Raw genomic sequence first — 25,503 nt, forward strand, 5'->3', positions numbered from 1 at the left:
CAATTTTCCCAATTGTCTTGCGGTTAGGTTGGGGTCATCTGTCTAGTTCTGGTCAATGAAACAGGAATGGAAGTGATATATGTCTCTTCCAGGCCAACACTTAAAAAATGGTGTTCCTCTCAATCTCTTTGTTCCTCAGCTATGGCAACCTTAGAGGCTATGAATTCCAGATGGCATAGCTACAAGTTGGAAGAGGTTCCATATGACTAAGGATAAAACCCCTGTGGTAAGTTCTGGAAATTTCAGGGTTTGTTGTGGGCACAGTGTACCCTAGCCTGTCCTGACTAATACAGGCAATATGCCAATAGATTCCTCCCTCTCCTTTACTCACCACATCCAATCAATCAGCAAATCTCATTCCTCCTAATTCTTCTTCCTCTCAGTTCTGTCCACACTGCCAGAGACTGAATCCTCATTGTCTCTCTAGCTGGGACAGCATTCTAAATAACTGATCTTCTTGCCCCCATCCTCAGCATTTCCAATGCATACTCCACTGTGCAGCCAGAGTGACCCTTCTAAAATATTATATTAATGCCCTCTTCTCACTTGAAATTTTTTTTTTTTTTTTTTTACAAATAGTTTATTGTCAAATTAGTTTTTACATAACACTCAGTGCTCATCTCACTTGAAATTTTTAAATGGCTTTCCATTCCTCACAGATAACACCCTAATTCCAAAGCATGGGCTTGAAAACTTGATAACACTTACCTCACTGGCCACTCCCTTTAGCCTCATATTCATCCCATTCAGGTTCCCGAAGGTACCATATTCTGCTTTTCTAATATGCTGCTCCTCCTGGGAATGCCTCTCCTATGCATCTTTAGAAATTCAACTTAGTTGTTGCCTTTTAGGAAGAAATCCTCTCTGACACTTTGTTCTATCTCCTCTTTTCTGTGCTCCCATGACCCCCTCTTTTCTAGACCTTATGCACTGCATGTAGCTCTTTATTCCTATGTCAGTGTTCATTTCACTGTCAGATCCATGTTAATATCTTCATTACCATGCACAGGGACTGGCACATATTAGATCACTGAATATCTGTTGAATGAATTAATGAATACTTGAATGAGTGAATAATATTTTTAGCTGTAATGTATTTCCCACATAGCTTATAGGGAAAGCAGGATCATTTAAAAAGGCACAAAATGGCATTCTCTGGCTGTGGTAGACAGTTTGTTGAAACAGCCCCCATGCCTCCCAGTACTCATACCTTATGTAAACCATTCCCATATTGAGTCAGAACTGACCCTATGGTTAATTTTAGTCAATAGAATGTGGAGGAAAATGGCACTATGAAACCTGTAAGATTGGGATTAAAATATCTACAATTGCTAAGTTCTCTGCTTTGGAGACTCTCCTTTGGAAACCAGACAACATGCTCTCAGTAGCCCAAACTATGAAGAAGATACAAGGAGGAAAACTGAGGGACTCTGGTTAACAGTACCAGCTGATTTCTCAAATGCTAGCCAATGCAGGCTATGAGCCCCATGCATTACCCATTTTGATATTCCAGACCCATTGAGCCAAGATGACAACATGCCTTGTCAATATCATGTGGGACAATAGAACTTCTCAGCACAGTCAATAGCTTCTCTCTTATTCTGGCTTAATGTGATCATATATTCTATGCATGTGATGATAAAGGTGACAATTCTGCTGCCTTCCAAGTCTTTGCCACACCAGACTGGTTATCAGTGCCTACCAATGTCTTTACTAATACTGCTCATACTTGATGTTGAGGATGCAGATGTCTACACTGGGGTGTGGTCTCATGTCTCTACAGAAGTTTTGTCATGAATACTGCTTGCTACTTCTTGTACTTCAGTGTCCCACAGAGATCACTGTACAACAACTCTTCTGACTGAATCACATTTTAATTGTACCCTTTTGAAAATTCTAGGACTCAGGCATGAAATCTATGAGGACTTGGCCCAAAACCAATCTGACTGATAGACAGAAATAGTGGTACATTATTAATCATTTTTCTTCCTTTACCTGGGCCATTGTCCTTAAGCCATACTTCTGTCCCATGGCCTTCCCTTCCCCTGGATTAAAGTATTTCCAAAGAGGCACCAAGGTCCATCACGTAAACAGATCCAAGGATACAACTTTCACCAGACCTTCAGATATGTCTAGAGAAGGCTGAAATGAAAAGGTTCAGCATGCCCAGATTCTAATGAATTAAGACTGAAGACATTTAATGTTCTTTTGTTTCTTTATTTAATCAGTGCAGAGTACCTCTCCTCATCTCAACTTTATTTACTAACAGCTACCCTTCAGCTTGGAGAAACTGCCCTTCCTTCTTTCTAATTAGCTGTGGTTGAACCGTCCATTATAGTTTAGGGATACTAGCCCACAGGGATAGGAACACAAACATGTTCCAGTCAATCTTAATACTTCATTTCCTTTAGAACAAGGAAAAGGGATTGTTCTAAAGGATGAGTAATGACCCAATAATAGGGAAATCAGAATCCTTTGATATTTTTCTCAGGAAGACACTCCTTCACTCTTAAGGCATAGAATAAGGTTGTAATCTGGGCCTCTCTGTGGATGATACTTGGAAAGAACAAAGTCTAGAAGAACTAAGCAGATGAGAGATGAATAGTATAAAAGAGAATGAGTTCTGGTCATGTCAAGTTGGAAGTTTCTCTCCCTGAGATACCTGTAGTGACCTGCTACCCACAAAAATTCCATTAATTCTATAATATGCCCCATTAATTCTCATTTTTTTACTTAGGTAGTTTGGGTTGGATTTCTATCAGGCATAGTAAAAAATTCTGACTATTGAAAATACAAGCATGCCAAAATGATAAAAATATCTTCTTTTGTTTTTAAGTGATCTGCTTTATATTCACAATGGGTAAATGGGGAAAATGACTTTAAGTAAAAAGAGCTGAAGTTGCACATATTTAGAATTATCTATTTAGAAATCAATGTGCTTATACAATCTGTGGTTGCTATGATCTAATATGGTTAACAATTGTTCACGAAAAGGAAATCAGATTTTCGGAGTTTTTTGTAACGGGAAAAACCTATAGAAAATATATGCTTTGTTGGAATAAAATGACAATTTTAAAAGTTACTCAGCTTAACTATTTCTCTTGCAAACTCAATTTGAAATTTTTGTTTTAAAAAAAGAAATTATCTATAATTTTGCCATCCAGAAAATAAGAGATATACAATATGAAGTAATGAAACTCTTTGAAAGTTCTTTACTACTGAATAATACTATGCTCTGGATTTAATAAAGTTTTATATTGATTTTAAAGTAAAACACAGACAAAAATTTAACTCTAGCAAATTGAATCATTCTCTTTTTTAAACAACTGATCAGTATTAACTGAAGAAGGATATCTCAACAAGATATAAAGGTTCTTATAAACAAGTCCATATGGGGCGCCTGGGTGGCTTAGTCGGTTAAGCGTCCGGCTTTCGCTTAGGTCATGATCTCGCGGTTCGTGGGTTCGAGCCCAGCATCGGGCTCTGTGCTGACTGCCAGCTCAGAGCCTGGAGCCTGTTTCAGATTCTGTGTCTCGCTCTCTCTCTGACCCTCCCCTGCTCATGCTGTCTCTCTCTCTCTCCTAGAAATAAATAAAACATTAAAAAAAAAAAAAGTTTAAACAAGTCCATATGAAATGTGTAAAGTATAAAGGCATCTAGAGAAGGCAAACTACTTAAATTCATCAGCTAAGATTTACTCTGTTAAGTGAGAAAGTAAAAATCTGTACTATTAATTGCCTTTTTTAATGTGTTTACACATGTGAACCCTTAGATTTCCCAACACTGGGAAGAAAAGGAGGCACCATGCTAGTTAATGTCTTTCTCTCACAGACAAATAGATTAAGTGAAGACATGACCTACTCCCAAAAAAGCAGTAATTATAAAAAGAGATATTAGTTTGGAATCCTCAAGGACACTCTCTTTGGAGCTTAACTAAGAGAGTTTACAGACAAAATGACATTGTTTCAGATTAAATATAGCTTTTATTGTTTCTCCTTTGAGATTCTATCTGTAAAATTCTTAGTACAGTAATTGTTACATTATAAGACTGACTAGTTCTCTTCCAATTGCTCTGTAGCATTTGGGGATTAATAATATTTACTACTTGGTTTTACTATGTTTGGATCTATGTAATACTATATTGATACCTATTTTCTTGTTTGCCCAACATCCCATCTTTCTCTGAGAGCTGTTTCTCACATTTACCCCCTATGGTGGATTAAATGATTTGGCCTCATCCTTCCCTATCTGCTGTATCACACTCTGATTAAAGCTTCACAACCTGGGGAGGTTGACCAACGTGTGCAATATGGACACCATGGTCACCACAGCCTGAAGTAGAGCTTCACCAGCCAATCTGCACATCATAGAAATAACTGACAGTTGTTTTAAACCACTAGTTTAGGATGTTTGTTATACAGCATTAAAGTGATAATAGCTAGCTGATATACCTGTCACACCACTCCATTCATTCCCAGTCATATGGTTCCCATAGGACTTACCAAGTTATTATAAGATTTGACTTCTCGTAATATCTTCTTAAAAGATCCTATCATCAGTTGGTCCAGAGGCTGACTGGGATACTTATACTTCTTCTCACTGTTTTGAACCTGGAGGGAGAGCATCAGGCATACTTTCTATAGCAAAAAGTCTAAGATGTAAACCCTGGGAGTTTTCATCCGCCTGTGGATAAAGCACAATTGGAATGAGAAAGAAAATGAGTCAGGAGGCAGAGAGAGACACCTAGAGGCTCTTTAGAGTTGTTGATTGCAGTTCTTGTTAAGGCTCTGCTGCATCCTTACCCTTGCTTAGGTTCTCTGAACCAATAAATTCTCCTTTGACTAAGCTATTTTGGTTGGGTTTAGTTACAATCAAATGAGTATTGGCACATACACATTTTTCTTTTGTTTTCCTTTATTGTGGTAAAAAGCATGAAATAAACATAAAATTTACCATTTTAACCATTTTTAACTACAGTACTTAACAAATTTGAGTGCAGTAGTGTTAAGTATGTGCACATTGTTGTGCAATAGATCTCTAGAACATTTTTGTTTTGCAAAACAAAAAATGTTACATCCATGGAACAATGATTTATCTCTTTCATCTCCTCTCTACCCCTGGAACTGCCAATCTACTTTTGGTTTCTATAAGCTTAACTACTTTAGATACCTCATATCAGTGGAATCATTCAGTATGTCTTTTTAGGACCAGCTTATTTCATTTAGAATAATGTTCTCAAAGTTAATCAAGTTGTAACATCTGACAGAATTTTCTTCTTTTTAGGCTGCAAAGTATCCCCATTAAATGTATATACCACATTTTTCTTATTTATTGATCCACTGATGGACATTTAGATTGCTTCTACCTCCTGGCTATTGTGAATAATGATACAATGAACATAGGTATGCAAACATACACTTATTTTCTTAATAAATTAAAGCTAATAATTATTTGTGAAATCTCTGTTTCCCTACTTTGGAAGGAAAAAAATGGAAGAAATAGGATGACCATAACAATGGTTTGGGGACATGACCACCCACCAGTAAGCTTTCCCACCCCAAGGCCTTTGCTCATACTATATCTTCTACCTGTCAGTACCCCACTCTACCCATATTTTAGGGGATATATTAAATGTTGTGTCCTCTATGGTGCTTCTAAAATGCACCCAATGAAGAATGACCTTCTTTAGATCAAACCTCCATCTAAAGAATGATTCTCTTTAGATCAAACTTTCTGCCTCTCTATGTCTCTTATAACATTTTACTTATCTCATTCTCCATCATTCTGTCTTTCTGAAGAAAAAGAGCATCTTATTTATATTATCTATATTTTCCAAATTACCCTTTCAAGTGATATTAGGCACTGAATAAATATTTGTGAAATTGAGTGGTTCCCAATCTAAAACCCTGAGTTAAAATTAGATCTTTTTTTTTTTTTTTTGTCCAAGTAAACCCATATTTATTCTAATCTACTTACTTTATACCGGAAGTTTTCATTTCAATCATTACCCATCATTTGACAGAAATTAAAACCCTAAGTTAGAATTTAATGAATGACTCAATTGGCTAGTTTTTTAAAGGTCCAAGTGTTTATTTTGCCAAAAAGCCAACATGTTGAATGTCATCATCTCTTAGGTTAAGGTCTAATTTAGCTTCAAGATTTTTTAGCTTTCTTTGTGATATAGGCAGATAATTATTTTTCCAATAATAAATAAATGAATTCTCTGGTAACTGTCTTAAAGATCATTAGTGGAAAATTTGCCTTAGTTTATTTTTTCTGATATCTTTGCATTGGAATATTCTGGGCACAGTCCTTTTCAATCTCTAGTATATCTACTTTCTTGGTAATCTCAGTCATGTTAGTGGCTTTAAGTTCCATCTATCTGCAGATGACACTCAAAATTTTATATCCCACCTGTCTTTCTTCTCTGAATTTCAGACTGATGTGACCAACTGCCCACTGACCATCTCTGTCTGGATGCATAAAGTAACTCTAAACTAAAGATGTCCTAAAACAAATGCCTAATTCCCTTCCCCATTCCTTTGCAAAATATTTTCCTCTTCAGGTTTTACCCCATATCAATTAATGGCCATTTTACCCAACCTTTCTAGTTGCTTAGGCCAGAATCTTTGGAGTCAATTTATTGTCATTCCACTACTTAAAACCCTCCAATGACTTCTCATCTCGATCATCAGAAGAGCCCAGGGCCCTGTGGAGCTATATGGTCCATCACCCCTCACTGCAGTTACTTCACCAACTTCATTGCCTTCTGTTTTCATCTCTCACTGTTGTCCTCTTGCTTACCTTTCTCCCCCCAACACTGGCCTCCTTCTTGGCCCTCAAATGCACCCTAGAGCTTCTTTTATTTTTCTTCCATCTTCCCTGTCCCCAACTGTTGTTTCTACCTGAATTACATTTCTTCAAATTACCTTACAGCAACTCCTTCATTTCTATTAGATCTTTGCTCAAATGATATATTCCAGCAAGATCTTTGAGCACACTGGCCTCTGTCTGCCTTTCCTACTTAAATTTCACCAAATGTTATCATCATCTAAAATGATACTTTTTTAAAAAAAATGTTTTTTAATATTTTATTTATTTCTGAGAGAGAGAGACAGCATGAGCAGGGGAGGGTCAGAGAGAGAAGGAGACACAGAATCTGAAGCAGGCTCCAGGCTCTGAGCTAGCTGTCAGCACAGAGACCAACTCAGGGCTCGAACCCACGAACCGTGAAGATCATGACCTGAGCCGAAGCTGGATGCTTAACCAACTGAGCTATCCAGATTCTGTGTCTCCCTCTCTCTATGACTCTCCCCTGCTTATGCTGTCTCTCTCTCTCAGAAATAAATAAAATGTTAAAAACATTTTTTAAAAAAAGTATCATTTTAGGTGATGATAACATTTGGTGAAATTTAAGTAGGAAAGGCAGACAGAGGTCAGTGTGCTCAAAGCTATCCAGGTGCCCCTAAAATGATACTTTTCTTATTTATTTTATCTGTTATCTGTCACCTTAACATTTGAATGTAAGTAAGCTCCATGAGGACTGTATTTTTCTCTGTTTTGTTTACCATTTTATTCTCAGTTGAATAGTTACTAGAACATAGGAAACAAAATGTCTTCAATAAATGAATGTTCTAAAAATAGATAAGTACATAAGGTCAGAACAAATATGTGTAGAACAAAATGAAGAATAATTTTCCTTTCCCTCGAATTATACCTATCAATGCACATAGAAGGCAAGAATGATTCCACAGTGTATTTTACATTGTTTAATAAAAACACTCTCATTCAATTATTTTAAAGTATATATATGGATAGCATGGCAGAGAAAATATGCCAGCCAAAGTAAAGCAATTTTTCAGGCACCTGGGTGGCTCAGTCGGTTAAGCATCCAACTTGGGCTCAGGTCATGATCTCATGGTTGTGGGTTTGAGCCACGCATCGGGCTCTGCTGACAGCTAGCTCAGAGCCTGGAGCCTGTTTTAGATTCTGTGTCTCCCTCACTCTCTGACCCTCCCCTGCTCACGCTGTCCCTATCTCTCTCCCAAAAATAAATAAAACATTAAAAATATTTTTTCAAAGTGAAGCAATTTTTAAAAAAAGGTTTTTTGGTTTTCTAAAAAGAAATCAGTTTGCTATAGGGGATACTCAAAAACTTTTATTCAATGCAGTGTGTGTATTTCTCGTGATAAATGAGTAATTTTTCACTTACTCCAATGTGTTAAGGAAAGGAAAAATAAAATAAAAATAAAATAAAACTGTGATTTTTCTGGACGTTACTTTTTTGGATAAGGTTAAAGCAAATAGAGCTGTGGTAATCTGAACACTACATGAATCACAGGAGGAGGATTCAGGCCTGTCCATGATTGCCATGAACCTCCATGACCGAATTTTCTCCTGGAACTGTTCCTGGAATGTATAACCTTGACAATGTTGCTCACTAGTATGTTTTATTACACACTGAATTTTCAATCCTATTCTTGAATTCTTCTTAGCACTAAATTGCAATGTTACTTTAACCCATCCATGTCATTGCAAATGGCAAGATTTCATTCTCTTTTATCACTGAGTAATATTCCATAACACACACACACACACACACACACACACCACATCTTTATCCATTTGTCAATTGATGGACATATGGGATCTTCCCATAATTAGCTATTATTGATAATGTTGCCACAAACATCAGGGTGCATGTGCCCTTTCAAATAAGCCCCAGTTCCAGGAAAAACTTCAGATGAAGCCACCCTCGGACAACCCTCAGATCAGCAAATCAAAAGAAGCTAAGAAAGATAGGAGTAACATTCCTATGGTCTGAGTCAGGGTCTGGGGACTATAGATAACTACTTTGTACAAACTAGCCAATCACCCACTGCTTCCCTGAACCCCATGTGGGCCCTTTAAAGTCACCTCATAATTGGTCATTTTCAAAGGATTCTCAGAGGTCATGATTAGGTCCCACCAAAAGTAATGAACACCTCACAGATACTGAATGGTCAAAACTGTTGCCATGGCTGTACAATTATGATTGGTACTTATGTGATGATGCTATGCATACAACGTGTGCACTGTAACACCCCCGTCCCTTACCCCATAAAAACCCTGCTTGCTATTGTTTGGGGCTTCACCCTGCTGCCGCTGTGCCAGTTGACGGGTGAGCCCCTGCTTGAGCTTGTAATAAAAGACCCTTATGTACTTGCATCGGTGTCGGCTCCTTGGAGGTCTCTGGGGACTCGCGATTCAGGCAATAACAATGAACAGAGATGAACAGAGATGCACAAATCCTCAATAAAATGCTAGCAAATTGATTAAACTGCACATTAAAAAAAAATCATACACCATAATCAAGTGGACTTTGTCCCTGGAATGCAAGGATGTTTCAACACACACAAATTAATAAATGTGATACAGAATGAAGAATAAAAATCATATAATTGTCTCAATATATGTAGAAAAAGCATTTGACAAAATTCAATATTCTTTCATGATAAAAACTCTCAACAAATTAGGTATAGAATAAATGTAACTCAACATAATAAAAGCCACATGTAAGAATCCCACATGTACTATCAACCTCAACAGTGAAAAACTTTTCCTCTAAGATTGGGAACAAGACAAGGATGCCCATTCTTGTCACTTCGATTCAACAAGTCAGAATAATTAAGCCAGAAAAGGAAATCAAAGGTATCCAAATTGGAAAAGAAGTAAAGTTGTCTCTGTTTGCAGATGACATAATATTACATATAGAAAACCTTAAAAGTGCCAGAAAAAAAAAAAATTATAACTAACAGATTCAGTACACTTTTAGGATACAAATCAATATACAAAAATCAGTTACATTTTATGTAGTAAATTATCTAAAAGAGAAATTAAGGAAGACAATTCCATTTATAATAACATCAAAGACAATAAAACACTTAGGAATGAATTTAACCAAGAAAGTAAAAGATCTGTACACTGAAAACTAGAAGACTGATGAAATAAATTGAAGCAGTTTCAAATAAACCAAAAGATATCCCGTGTTGTTGGATTAGGAGAATTAATATTGTGAAAATGTCCATACACCTGAAGCCATCTATAGAATCAGTGCAATCCCTGTCAAAATTCCAATGGCATTTTTCACAGAAATGGAAAAAATAATCCTAAAATTTTTATGGAATCAGAGGACTCCACATAGGCAAAACAATCTTAAGAAAGAACAAAGCTGAGGGCATCACACTTCCTGATTTCAAACTATATTATAAAGTTATAGTAGTCAAAACTATATGGTACAGGCATAAAAACAGACATACAGATCAATGAAACAGAATAAAGAGCACAAAAGTAAACCAATGCACATATTAATCTTTGACAAAGGTGCCAAGAACACACAATGGGAAAAGAATAGTCTCTAATAAATGGTGCTGGGGAAACTGGATATCTACATGCAAAAGAATGAAATTAGACTCTTATCTTGCATGTTCACAAAACTAACTTGAAATGAATTGAAGACTTAAATTTAAGACCCCAAACCCTAAAACTCCTGGAAGAAAACATAGGGAAATAGCTCCTCGACTTTGATCTTGGTAAAGATTTTTTGGATATAACACCAAAAGTGCAGGCAACAAAAGCGAAAGTAAGCAAGAGGAGCTATATCAAACTGAAAAGCTTCGGCACGAGCAAAGAAAACAATCAACAAAATGGAAAGGCAACCTATGGAATGGGAGAAAATATTTGCAAACCGTATACTTGATAAGGCTTCATAGCTAAAATATATAGGGAACTCCTTCAACTCAATAGCAGAAAAACAAATAATCTGATTAAATTGGAGGAACTGAATAGATATTCTTCCAGAAAAGATATACAAATGAGTAGTAGATCCATGAAAAGGTATTCAACATCACTAGTCAAGGAAATGCAACTCAAAACTACAATGAGATATCATCTCACACCTGTTAGAATGGCTTTTATAAAAAGACAACAGATAACAAATGTTGGCAAGGATGTGGAGAAAAGAGATCCCTTATATACCGTTAGTGGGAATGTAAAATGGGGCAGCCATTATGGAAAATGTTTGAAGCATCCTCAAAAATTAAAAATTGAACTACAATATAATCCAGCAATCGTACTCTTGGGTCTATATCCAGAGGAACTGAAATCACTAACTTGGAAAGATACTTACACATTCATGTTTACTACAACATTATACATAATAAGCAAGATAAGGAAACAACCTAAGTGTCTGACAAGGTGAATAAAGAAGACATGATGCATACGGGTGTGTGCATGCACACACACACATACACACACACACACACAAGCACACACACACAGGAATATTATTCAGCAATGAGAAAGAAGGAAATTCTATCCTTGGCCACATGAATGAACCTGGAGAACATTTTGCTAAATGAAATAAACCAGAAAATGAAAGACTAATACCATATTGTATCATTTATATCGGGAATCAAAAAAATAGTCAAACTCACAGAAACAGAGAATAAAATGGTAGTTTCCAAGGACAGTGGTGTGGGAGGAAATGGGGAGATACTGGTTAAAGGGTGCAAACTTTTAGTTATAAGATGAACAACTTCTGAGGATTGAATGTACAACATGGTGATTAGAGTTAATGATAATGTATTATACACTTGAAATTTGCTAAGAGGTAGATCTGAAGTATTCTCACCAAAAAAAAAGTAACTATGTGAGGTTATGGATGCATTAACTTGATTTCGGTAATCATTTCACATATATATACGTACACAAAATCATCATGTTGTACATTTGAAATATATATAATTTTATTTGTCAATTTTACTTCAATTTTAAAAATAATAATAATTATTATTATTGCATTTTTCATTGGCCTTCTTTTCTTTGAGTCATTAAAGGCTTATGGTCTAAGCTTTAAGGTATAGAATTGATTTTTCTTCTATGGGAAGAAAAACTGTCCTCACTCCTGTCCCTTATAGTTAAGTTTGCATAAATTAAATATGTACATCAGCAGATATATCAATAATTCCCTCCAGCTATCTCATATTTCATAGTTGACTAGGAAGGAAACTCCCCTTTATAGCCCTTCATTTAAACTTTTCCTTGTCCTTATTGTGTTTAGTATTTTTCAATGTTTTAAAATTATCATATATAATATATACTTATCCTAAAAACAGGAGTTACAGAAAAGCAAAAGGAAGAAAAAATAACTTGATAATTTGACAATCCAAAGAAACCACTATTGATATTTTGATGTAATTTTTCCACCATGGTTTTGATTGGCTTGAATAGTTGAGTTCTAGTGTACTGGTCTTCCAAATATTTTCCTTAAATACTCGTAAAAGAAGCTTTTAAAATTATGTACCCACTTGTACATTTTTAATTAACATCTAAAATATTAAACATAAGTCCAAATAAGCTTATTTCCTTTTAAATAAACAATAGAAATTATTAAATATTTTAAATGATGAAATAAGTTCAACTAAGCTGTAATAGGAACAAATATGCCATGAACTACCTTATGGAATAAAATACATTAAATCTGAACAAAATCAAATAAAACTTTAACCATGAGTTTTATCCAATGTGTCTAGAAAAAAATGTGATAGCCGATCAAAAATTTCATTTACATTAAAGAAAATAATCATAAGTACCCCATGTTGTTTCTGATGCCTGGTACCCAGACTATTCCAAAAGAGATCCAAATATCCCCAAATTGGCTAAAATGTAGAGTATCTCAACATGAGCTGAAATACCAGAATTTGGTAAGCTTCACATTTTTAAAAAATATATAAAATGCAGGCAAAGAAGAGAGGCCTTAGGTATTTAAAGCCCCCAACTAATTATCCACAGAGGCCTCCCTGAAACCAGTATTTACGTATATCTGTTTGTTTGGTACCCTGCAGCTATTTATACCCAGGGTAATTCACCATGCTGAGATTTGGGATGGAAGGACACCATTCTTTATGCAATGAGAAAATGACTACTGTGAACCCAGGCTCATTCTCAGAGGAATCAAATTTAGGAAAGGGTACATAATGAAAATGAGACTCTGGAAATTGGCCCCCTTAAAAGTATATATGCAATCCAAATCTTGAGATATGCACTGAAGGTTTTAAAATAATCTCCACTTCTTGGCATTCTTAAGTCTCTAACACACTCATAAGGAAATAAGGTAAAGATGACCTTTAATGCACACTTGACAGGAAATAGCAATGATTCAGCCTGTAGCACCCATTCCTCCAACAAAGCTAAATGTGCTATCAGGTGTTTGATGCTGAGAAGAATCGAACAGCTGCAGGTAGGTACCATCCTCTGGATGAGTCATAAGATTTATGGTATTCATTTCTCTTCAAAGAGTCTACATATCTCTTTATGAATAATGGAGTCATTAATTCAGTGGTTGAGAAAATTAACAAAATGACACTTCATTTATCTGGCATATGTGAAGAATGAGTTCTTCCAGGTAAGACTACCCTCAAGATAATTAAAACATAACTTCAAGGCCTTAAAGTTAGAAAAATAAGTTCAATATTTTCGATTAAAAGATTTCTGAAATGAATAACATTTTCTGTTACCTTTTTAAATAAAGACCATAGAACTAAAATTGTACTTTTCATAACTACTCAGAGTTGTGAGTGTTGAAAAGTAGGGCAGGCCGACACAGTGAGGTGGACTCCACGGGTGAAGCAAAGTGGATGTAGTATGATACACACGCATTGGAGGATGATAGGGAAGCAGGAGAGGCAGTTGAAAGAGGTATGCTGATACCATAAATACAAGTTCAGAGGCACAGGTGTGAGATCAAACTGGAGGGACCAGACAAGAAACTGAGCCTGAGTCCTTGCCTCAGGTCAGGTAAACTCTATCCTACAGGAACTGGCATTCAGGCCTGAAGCTTGCAAAAATTTATTTTTTTGCATTTTAATTTTTAAATTCACTCTTCTTTCCCATTTAAGAATCCTTGAAAGCTATTAACATCTCTGTAGCCACAGCCTCAAGTACAAGTATATGCTGGTACCTAGAAATCAGCCAAGAATATGAAACCCCTTCATTGGGCCTATAACAACAGAAAGACAGGATGTCACAATAAATTAGCAAAAGAAGTCCTCACTTCAATTACACAGATAGTCTACAGAAGAGTTCTTTACCATAGGATCAAGGATATGATACATACAGAAATGACCTTTAAATAGGCCATGAAGGGTGGCTCACTGCATATGACCATCCGCAGTCACAGTGGGCTTTTCGGGTCCCATCTTCAATTTTCAGGCACTCATACATGTGGCTGCCTCTCTCTTGGTTGTTTAAAGAAGAAATTGGAAGGAGGAAGCCACTTCCCTAGTCAAACATCTGTTAAACAATTATACTTTTATTCTACCAAGGATTGTGGAGTTATTTCAAAGTTGTCATTTGCTTTTGGAAAAACAGAAAAAGCCATCCTCTCTTCCCCCTTTTTGTGTTGCTTTTCTAAAGGCCCTCTTCTGTCATTTTGGTTGCATTTGTGCCAAGAAGGAGGGTGGATATGTACCTTGTCCCAGTCAGGGAGTGAGAAGGGATCCTTTTCACACTTTACCCATTGTAGTACAGTAAGCTCTCTCAAATGGGAGTACCCATTTTCCACCCAGGTGTAGAGAGAGACTAGGCTGTACCACTGCATCTTACATACCAAGAATTGGGTAGATATGTACAAAGCATCTTCCCTGAGAATACTCATATATCAGGGGACATCCTCTGGCCCTTATGGGCTGCTTCAAAATCATCTCATCCAACCATCCACCATTTTCCACACTCTTACATAATATTGATTTATTCATTTCATACGGAATTACTAGATCACCATACAGCATCTTAAGCCTCCCAAATCAAGTCTACTTAATGGGATTTGCGTATTTAGTGGTACCTACAAGGGAATGTCTCAGGAGCATTACACACTGTAATATTCAGTCACTCACCCCTACTAAAGCTACCACAAAGAAATGCAGTCATCTAAGTAAAAAACAGTGTACCCTCTATGCAAGCACAAACTCAGGATAAGTTTCCTACTGTCATCTAACCAGATTACCAGCCCTAAACCAGGCCTATTGAAAATGCTGGGGCTGCTATATCACTTCCCCATAGAGAGGTGGTAGATTTTCCATCTCTATTCAGAGTCAAGAGTCACTAGGTTCCCATTTTAGAGGTCAACAGTCTACTCCTTGTTCTGCTCATTCCCACCCACATATGGCATCTGGGACCTGAGGTAAGATAGAACCCTCTAGACCTGCTCCCCTACAGGTAGATCAGTGTTACTAGGCAACAGTTTAACATTCTTGGTCTATACTTCTTAAACTGGGAGATGCTAACTAATCTACTTCAAGGCATTCCTTCTAGTAGCCAGTTAGTTTATGACAGTGTTTGTTGCCTCTGGACAGGGAAAATGGAGATATTTTCAATCCACAATAGGCAGGTAAATTTATAGAAAGGCACAATTATGTAAGCCCTACAGTTCTAGCTGTTTCCTTCTGTTCTACCTTTAAGCTCCCTAAAGAGGAATTTTTTTAAGTTGGAAAAAAAATACAAAATGCTGCATTATGATGTATTTGCTTTGATGATGTGCTAACTCGAAATATACTTACTAATTTAATATGGTATGTTTTTCAGGATATGCATTTTATACTCAATCACCCTTTTCTTTCCCCTCAGCCAACAACCACTCCAAACTTTTATCAAATACTAGAGAAAATTTAAAATAGTGTGACTTTTAGGAAACAAAGTGTATTACTTGTAGGCCTATAAGAGAGTGACAAATATCTTCCCAACTGGAATAATTTTGAAAATAAAATGGAGTGTTTTTTATAATTACCCTGGGACAAGTGTGAGTTAGACTACCCTGGAATACCCAGATGGCAACTCTGGGAAGAGGAAAAGCCAAGGTAATGGGTCTTCATGCTTTCTGATTAGCAAATGAAGCCAAACCACTTACATACAGGATTTTATATAGTTGAGCTTCATCATTCCCTGATTCCAAATTTGTGAATTCATTTGCCAACTAAAACTTACTTGTAATCCCTAGATCAGTACTTGCAGCATTTGTCAGTAAATTTACAGGCATGTGCAGAGTGGTGAAAAATTTGAGGAGCCCAATATGCAAGTTTCTAGCTAAGAAATTTGTTTCAGCTCTCAATCTATAAACAAGCATCCTTTTGGAGATCTATTTAGTGTAACATTCTTTCCCATTTTGTACTTTTTGTTGGTGATTTCACTGTTTAAAATGGCTCCCAAGGATAGTCCTGAAGCACTGTCTAGTGTTCCTGAGCACAAGAAGCCCGCAATGTACATTACAAAGAAATTCCATGTGTTGGTGAGCTTTGTTCAGGCATAAGTTATGATGTTATTGGCCCTGAGTTCAGTCCACAATATAGATTAAGTAAGGTGTCTTTGAATAGAAACACACATAAGATTATGTATTAATCTGTTGATAAAAATGTAAGCAGAAAAAAAACAAATGAAACATTAAAATAATTAACGGAGAGTACCCAGGTAGCTCAATTGGTTGAGGGTCCAACTCTTGGTTTCAGCTCAGGTCATGATCCCGGGGTCATGGGATTGAGCCCCATATCAGGCTCTACACTAAGCGTGTAGCCTGCTAGAGATTCTCTCTCTCTCTCTCTCTCTCTCTCTCTCTCTTCCTCCTCCTCGTCCTCCTCCTCCTCTCCCCCCACTTCTGCTCTCTCTAAAATAAAAGAAAAAGAAAAATATTTTTAAAAAATAAAATAAAATAATTAATGAATTAGACTTAATCAAAATTAAAATTTTCTGTTCTCAAAAGACATTGGTAAGAAGATGAAAAGGTAAGTGACAGACTAGGACAAAACATTTGTACAATATATATGATAAAGGACTGGTTTCCAAACCATATAAAGAACTCTCAGAACTCATTAATAAGAAAACCAACAAACTAATGAAATGGATAAAAGATGTGAATGGACTGTTCACCAAAAAAAAAAAAAAAAAAAAAGGCACCACCACCAGCCACCATTAAGAAAAAAAAATCCTCATTTGCACTGAGCTCTCCATCAATCTCATCTTCACTCTCCAAATTCCTGAAAGATTAGCCAATATCCTCTTCTTTATTTTTTATTCTAACTCATTTTAATCCCCTTTCTGCCTCCATTTCTTCTCTAAAACTCTTCTCAGGGAAGACTGACTCTTGTCAAATCCAACAATTCCTTTTAGTTCTTATCATATTTAATCTCAGACCATTGGACACTGGCCACAAATTCCTTGTATCTCTTCTTCTTGTCCTTTGGTAGTGGTTTCTTGGTCTGTCCACCTTCTCCCTTCCCTTATGATTCTGGATATGCTCTCTAAGTTTTCTTATTTTAATCTTAGTTTTAATACTATTGACATGCTGAAATCTTCCAAATTTAGATCTTCAGCTCAAACTTCTCTCCCAAGTTTACCAGTGTCTACGACGGCCTTCTAGACAATTTTCTCTGAATGTGTTGTAAGCTCCTCCAAATCAACATGCTCATCACTTCCCCATCCCTCCTCCTTATGTGTGCTCAGTTAATGCCCTTATCTACTGGGTCAGCAAAAATCACCACCAGAGTCATTCTTCATGCTCCTGATTTCTTAGCCCCCAACATGTGTTGTTCACTGCACAACTTTAGGGGTCGCCATTTTGTCCAATCTGCCTCCACATAGCTCCCAATTCTGTTTCTTCCTCTGAGTTCTTGCTGCTATTGCTTTGCTTTGTGCCCTCGCCAGCTTTTGATTTTCAGTAACTTAACTGGACTCTTTATCTTCATTCAATTCTCCACACAGTAGAATTATCTTTAAAAAGATTTTTTAATGTTTATTAATTTTTTGAGAGACAGAGCATGAGAGGGAGAGGGGCAGAGAAAAAGGGAGTCACAGAATCCGAAGCAGGCTCCAGGCTCTGAGCTGTCAGCAGAGAGCTTGCCCAGGCTCAAGCTCACAAACCACAAGATCATGACTGGAGCCAAAGTCAGACGCTTAACCAACTGAGCCACCCAGCTGTCCCTAGAATTATCTTTTTAAAACCCAATCTGATTATATTATTTCTCTGATTACCAATATTTTCTATCTCTGACTGACTTCAAGACAAAGGTTAAACCACTTAGCAGGAAATACAAAGCCAAGTAATCACATTCTGCCATTGACCTTAATTTGTAGCTCAAATCCTATTCTCTTCAACTAGCTAGTCCCAAAATATCTCTATTACTTGCATATTCTGTTCTTTTATATAGAATGTTTTCCCACACCATCTCCTTCACAGCTTGGCAAATTGTTCCTAATCATTAAAATCCAGTTAGCTGTCCTTTCTTTTGTGTGGTCTTCAAAGATATTACTTCCTTCCAGTAGTTCTCAACCCTGACTACTCATTATAATCATTGATCACTTGGGGGAAGTGGGTTAAAAATATTGATGCCCAGCCTTCACCCACAGACATTCTAATCTTCATTGTCTAGAATAAATCTGAGCATAGAAATGTCTTAAATGTTTCCCCAGAGCATTCTAATATGCTAGATACCAAAGATATAAAAATTTAAGAAGTAGGATGGAGTTTCAGGCTTCAAGAGGTTCACTGAAACAAGTAACTTAACTGTCATTTACAATAAAAAGGAATACACAGAGTGAAAAGATTTTCAAGTAGAAGCAACAAAGGACGTGGGAGGAAAAAGCATGCCATGAAAAGTCCCTGGTGATGCCTATTATAAATATACCAAATATTTGGTAATTTTTTAAATGCCTGTAGAATCCTGTTGAGACATTAAGGATAGTTCAAAACAACTGATCTACCATGTAACCACTTTAAACAATACAACAAAAGAGCTGGTCAGTAGTTAGTCACCATTATATCTTTAATACCCAGAACAATGGCTGACATATTAGATACTCAAAAATGTTAAATAAATGAATAGTCAATAGTAGCATTTAGACTTTCTTAAGAAACTGGTTTATAATAAAGATCAATGTTAATTGCAAATTAAAGCTAAGCGTATTTTTGGTGTCAAAGATTCTGACAGATAGAACCTGTATAAGGGGTTCTACTTCTTGGATGAGACAGATCATTTTAAATTAAGCTGAGAATAAAAAGTACTGACAAAGCAGTTCACTTTCAGTAATCTGGGTTTTCCCAAATACTGACACTAGAGCCAGTCATTTTGAATTCGACAGTTTTAGTTCAAGAATCTGAAATGTAGGTCAGGGCTTTGCTAACATTTCCATTTGCCTCATTGCTGAAAATCTGAAGTGATTATTGACAGCCAGGCAGTGGGGGAAGAGGACATGACACAGGCAACGAGGTAGCAGCAGCCTGACTCTGAAGTGGAATTATGTGCTTCAGACAAGTTGAAAGGTAAAGAGACCATGATCATCCAATACTTAAAAACAGCTATATTGTCTTAGGGAAATACATGGAACAGGTTGCTTTTTAAAAAATTTTTAATGTTTATTTATTTTTGGGAGAGAGAGAGGGAGGGCACAAGTTGGGGAGGGGCAGAGAGAAAGGGAGATACAGAATCCAAAGCAGGCTCCAGGCTCCTAGCTATCTGCCCAGAGACCTATGTGGGGGCTCCATCCCACGAACTGAGAGAACATGACTTGAGTCAAAGTCAGACCCTACCCAACTGAGCCATTTAGGTGAACTCTTTCTTTCTTTTTTAATGTATATTTATTTTTTGAGAGAAAGAAAGCACACATGAGAGCACGAGTGGGGGAGAGGCAGAATGAGAGGGAGAAAGAGAATCCAAAGCAGGATCCTTGTTGTCAGCAAAGAACCAACTTAGGTCTCAATCTTAGATCATTACTTGAGCTGAAAGCAAGAGTCAGAAGCTTAACCAACTAAGCCACCCAGACTCTCCAGTTGTTTTTTCTTATAAGTTCTTGTGATACTTCATAGAGTGGTTACTGATGAGTTTATTCTAAAATATTGTCTGATACTACATCACTTTAAACAATTACTATTGTATATGCTCTATTGGGTGAGTAGTTAACTTCTAACCAGGAACATTTTAGATCTTGTTTTGCTTATTATTTATAAAAAGAAGACCTAATATTGCTAGCAAATTATGAAAGGGGTTTCTATACTCATGGGGGTCATAGGGACCCCAGGTTTTAAAAATGTTATATTTTCTGCTATATGATTAGTCATGATTTTGTTTTGCTGTCTTATATGAAAGGTTCAGGTTTTATTAAACATAAAAATAACTGAATAATGTTGGTTATTAAATAATAACGTAAAGTGACATTTAAATAAAAATGTAAGTAACTGATAAATTAAATAATGTAACTAGTTGTAAACTAATGGTAATATTGTTTGGAATTTGTATAATGTGTTTCTTTTGAGCTGTCTACAGAGGAAAGGAGTTTTATATAAATTTAATTGGTGATAGCACATATGCCTTTGTCTCACTTCATCTTTCTTCATTTTGAATACTTTTTTTCTGGAAGTTCTCCACTTTTTGGCTTTTCCTAAGTTTAACTCATCAAAGACTGCTATTTCTGGAGCTGCTTAGGCACAGAAATCTGGTCAGGAGAATTTACTATCAGGAGTGAGAGTAGAGATTTCTGATGAGAGAGACTAGATTAGAAGAAAGTGTATTTTATTAAGGGTCAAAATGTCCTACTAAGGTAAGTCATAGTGACTTTTGAAGGGTATAAAAGACCCTTTTCCATCTGTATCATACCTCCTCACACACCACTGGCTTTTCTTTGCCCTGTTTCCCTCCTCCCTTTCTTTCTCCCTTCCCTTCTTTTCTTCCTTCCTTCCCTCCTTCTTTCTTTTCTTCCTATTGAAACCTTCTCATCAAAGGCAATAGTAACTGTAAGGAAAAATGTAATGCTTCTATTATTGTTATTTTATTAAAATATTACAATTTAAAACTTTTTCATATTTTTTTCTAGAGGGCAACAAAGAGCTATTTCTTGCTTTCAGGAATGAATCAGGTCACAATTCAATGGGATGTGGTAATAGCTATTTACATATTCTTCAACTGGTGTCATGGAGGTATAGTATTTTTAGTACCTACTGCTATCTTTTATTCAAAAAAATGTTGAGTGTTTATTATTCTCAAGGCATTATTCTAGGGTCTCTGAAGAATCAAAAATTATTAGACTGGGAAAACTTTTATGCACATAAAAATTATATGGAATGAAATGAAAGAGTCCAACCTCCCACCTAATGTCAGGATTCCTTTCCCTTAGTAAACAAACCTCTAACTCATATATGAACATTTCCATGAAGAAGCATATTATTCTGAGTTGGCATGTTCTATCTTTGAACTGTTATAACTGTTATATGATAATCCATCAAACATTTGAATTTAATTCAACTCCACAATCCATTTGTTGACAGGTACTATATGTCAGGCACTGTGCTAACTAAGCCTTTTATTTCTCACAACTTTGTGCAATAGTATTGGCTATTATTATTCCCATCTTATAATTCACACAAACATCTGCCACTATTACAGATACAAGCATAAGCAGCTATGAGGAATCCAGGAAGGGGATTGTCAGAAATTCAGGCAGGATAGTGTTGACATCTGAGAGTTTCTACTGGGGACTTGGTGTCCTAGGCAGGTGGCAGAAATTCATTTGCTGGGAGACAAGCAACACTAAGGTAGGGTAAGGAAGCTTTGCAAATCATGCAAATGACTCAGAATAGTGACAAAAGCAACATTGTCTCCTGTAGGCTGGAACACAATTATATTGGTGATATAGAGGGTAGCCCTATCATCAGAACTAGAATCCCTCCAGCAGGATATCAGACATTGCCAAAAGCTGGCCAACTGTTACCCAAGATTTAAGAGATTGAAATATGCAAATGATAAGTAGGACTTCTGTTGATACATTCAAGTAATTAATACAGAGTATAGAGAAATAAGTCAAGCTCCTCTGACATGGTATTAGAGACCCTAGAGCTGTCCATTAGATACTATTTTATATATTATTGTTCAATCTATGAATAGTTTTAATATCATCTAGACTACATTTTTTCCAAATTTTCTATTAGCATGTTATGTTCCCTTTTTTCAACAGCTCTGCTGAAATAATAATTTTTTTAAAAAGTTTAACATTCCTCTGACCCATCTACTAACCCCATTAAAAAGAGACATTAATCTATAATTTATTCTTACATAATCTATGTTGACTCCCACTGATTACTGATTTTTTTTTTTTGGTACTGAAAAACCATGGACTTACTAATTCATTCCTAAATGTAGTAAAGCTTGTTGGTCCGAACTTTCTGGGGTCCTTCTTTATTCTGTTTTTGAAAACAAGCATTTATCCAAATAGTCTTCCATCATTTTTGATATTTTCTGTGTATTCTCAAACACTACTTATAGTAATTCCATGGTAGTATTCAGATATTTTTTTAAGGTGCTGGAGATGCAGTTTGTCTAAACCCGAATTGTTGACCTTATTTAAAGTAGTCATATGTTTTCTTAAAACTTCCTTTCCATGTCTTTGGCTTCAATTTCCCATTAATAATGATGGAATCATTTTTATCACTATTTTAACATTTAAATATTTATAATTTATACCTAATGTTCATTATGTAAATGAAAATATTCAATTACATTTATATTATGTAAGTTATCTTTTAAAAAAAATGTTTTTAATGTTTTATTTATTCTGAGAGAGAGACAGACAGCATGAGCAGGGGAGGGTCAGAGAAAGAGGGAAACACAGAATCTGAAGCAGGCTCCAGGCTCTGAGCTAGCTGTCAGCACAGAGACCAAAGCGGGGCTCGAACCCACGAACCATGAGATCATGACCTGAGCCGAAGTCGGAAGCTTAACCGACTGAGCCATCCAGGCGCCCCTATGCAAGTTAATTCTTTAAGCATTGTAGTCTATAGATAAGAACACTTTAAAATAAAATAGTTACCTTTATCACTATTTTGATGAGATTCTAAGATATTTAATGCAAGTATTTCCACAAAAAGACAATAATAAATTTTCCTTAATGTGAGTTTGATTTAACTGATACTGCATTGCACTGTCATTTGAGTTTATGGAAATGACTTTTAATTATTGCTTGGGGGTATAAAAGTAATACATTCACTATATAATTTTCAAAGCACAGAAATATGCGAGTAAAATGAAAAAAATTAGACTAACAAAGATTATCATTGATAACATCTTAGTGTATTTCTCCTCATGCATTCATCTATTTATTTCTGATATTAAGCCCATATTAAATGTGTTGTTTTGCAACTTACTTTTTAACAAAACATATCCTGGAACTTTTCCTATATTATTAAATTAATGATGACTTTTAAGTGGTTATCAAGCAATAGATTTTTGGCATTAGTAAGAGTATAGTTTTATTCATTAAGCTCAATTTTCTGATAAAAATAGCTGTTATCTATAGAAGAATGAAAGATCAATGGAGTGCCTAGAGAATGGAGTTTGGATTCTGCAAGGCCAGGTGTTATTTCTAAGCTTACCTTTCAAAAATGCCATAGCCTCATAATGCCTCAGTGCTCTATTTTTAAAAAGGAGAGCTAATTATATTTGCTCTTTAGACAAAGTAGCTTTAAAGGCAGACTCTAGTTTTGTTACTAGACTCTAGCTCATGTTACTGAGCATCCACAGAAGCCTGCTAAAAGTACATTATAAAAAACTAACAGATGCAAAGATACAGTTAGTCCTAAACGTTTTTCCAATGGAAATCATTTAATTAATAGAAAAGGAATAAAATTTAAATGCAACAACATAGTCACCTGAATCTCTTGTTTCAATGTTTACATGGAATTTTTTATTTTATCTATTCATTTCCAGGAATTACAAATATAAACTGTTCTGGCCACATGTGGGTAGAACCAGCCACAGTTTTCAAGATGGGTATGAATATCTCTATTTATTGCCAAGCAGCAATTAAGAACTGCCAACCAAGGAAAATTTATTTTTATAAAAATGGCATTAAAGAAAGATTTCAAATCTCAAGAATTAATAAAACAACAGCTCGGCTTTGGTATAACAACTTTCTGGAGCCACATGCCTCTATGTACTGCACTGCTGAATGTCCTGGATATTTTCAAGAGACACTGATATGTGGAAAAGACATTTCTTCTGGATGTAAGTGTCGGGGTGCATTCAAAATTCAAATGAAAGCTAATCTAGCAATTAACTGGTCTGAAATATTGTCTAAAATAGAGACTAATTAATATAGTTTATTTCTTGTACTAGTTTAATATAGGAATTGCAAACTGAAAGGCTTCCAGGGGCCAGGTTAGTGAAATATAGGACTTAAGGAGGCTGGTGAGATCTGTGCAGAGAGAAAAGCACATAGAGGCCTATTGGGGAATAGCCACTGCCCAGCTCCATCATTATAAGAATCCAATGTTCCTAAGCCTTTTGACTGTTTTTCTTTTTAATGTTTTTTTTTAAATTTTTTTTAATGTTTTATTTATTTCTAGGAGAGAGAGAGAGACAGCATGAGCAGGGGAGGGTCAGAGAGAGAGGGAGTCACAGACTGAAACAGGCTCCAGACTCTGAGCTGGCAGTCAGCACAGAGCCCTACGCGGGGCTAGAACCCACGAACCGCAAGATCATGACCTAAGCGAAAGTCGGACGCTTAATCGACTAAGCAACCCAGGCGCCCCAATGTTTATTTATTTTTAAGAGAGAGAAAGACAGAGCATGAGCAAGGAAGGGGCAGAGAGAGAGGGAGACAAAGAACTCGAGGCAGGCTCCAGGCCCTAAACTGTCAGCACAGAGCCTGACACGGGGTTCAAAATCATGAGCAGTGAGATCATAACCTCAGCTGAAATTGGACCCTTAACTGACTGAGCAACCCAGGTTCTCCTGAATATTTGACTCTTTAAGGAAAGACAGACATGTGAATCTTCAATGTGAACTCTATACATTTTTCAATGTTGCTGATGCATTCAAAAAACAAATTTTTAACATCAGCCTGTCCAAACACACATATATGAGGGGCAGCATTCTCAGATTTTTCTTTTGCTCTTTTCATCTGCTTTACACTTATGTTTTTGTTTATTTGCTTTCCAAAATAATAGCAACAACCTTGAAGCAGATTCCATTAAAAAAATTTGAGGCTAAGATTTACAGAGCAAAAACAACTGCAAAACTAGCTTTGTGTTCCTGCTATACTTTCCAGCTGTGTGACCTTGGGAAAGTTAACCAGTCTGAGCCTTGATTCCATGTCTGTAAAATGAGGCCAATTATACTGGCTGCGATAAGCACCAAATTTTAATAAACTATTTAAAAGCATATTACACATTTTAAAGTGCAACACCATTGTGCCCAAACCCTTAAAAATGCATCCTTTTGATAAAATATAAGAGTATTCTGATACAATTCCCACTCCCCTAATCCCACTGCCCTAATTGTGAATCATTGTTATTATAATTAAGAAAAAAAGTTAATTGCATTGATCTTAAAAAATCTTTGTTACATTCAATTTTTTATAGTATTCTGAGGATGTGTGAGTAAATATAGTAATATGAGCTAATTTGTATAATTATATACTTAATTCTTGGTT

The 25,503-nt window shown here is 36.1% G+C and overlaps 1 protein-coding gene across 1 annotated transcript in view; it reads left to right on the top strand.

Annotated features, from left to right (window-relative positions):
- Positions 1–19,298: 19,298 nt before the first annotated feature.
- IL23R (interleukin 23 receptor) overlaps positions 19,299–25,503 on the top strand; it is a 58,558-nt gene continuing 52,353 nt past the window's right edge. The window contains exons 1-3 of the mRNA XM_039233410.1: positions 19,299–19,345; positions 20,893–20,995; positions 23,778–24,074. Of these exons, the coding sequence (XP_039089341.1) occupies positions 20,926–20,995; positions 23,778–24,074 (367 nt within the window). The 5' untranslated portion in view covers positions 19,299–19,345; positions 20,893–20,925. The remainder of the gene's footprint in view (positions 19,346–20,892; positions 20,996–23,777; positions 24,075–25,503) is intronic.

The sequence above is a fragment of the Hyaena hyaena genome, unplaced genomic scaffold, assembly GCF_003009895.1.
Source record: "Hyaena hyaena isolate Hyena2069 unplaced genomic scaffold, ASM300989v1 scaffold_75, whole genome shotgun sequence".
In the NCBI taxonomy this organism is placed as follows: domain Eukaryota; kingdom Metazoa; phylum Chordata; class Mammalia; order Carnivora; family Hyaenidae; genus Hyaena; species Hyaena hyaena.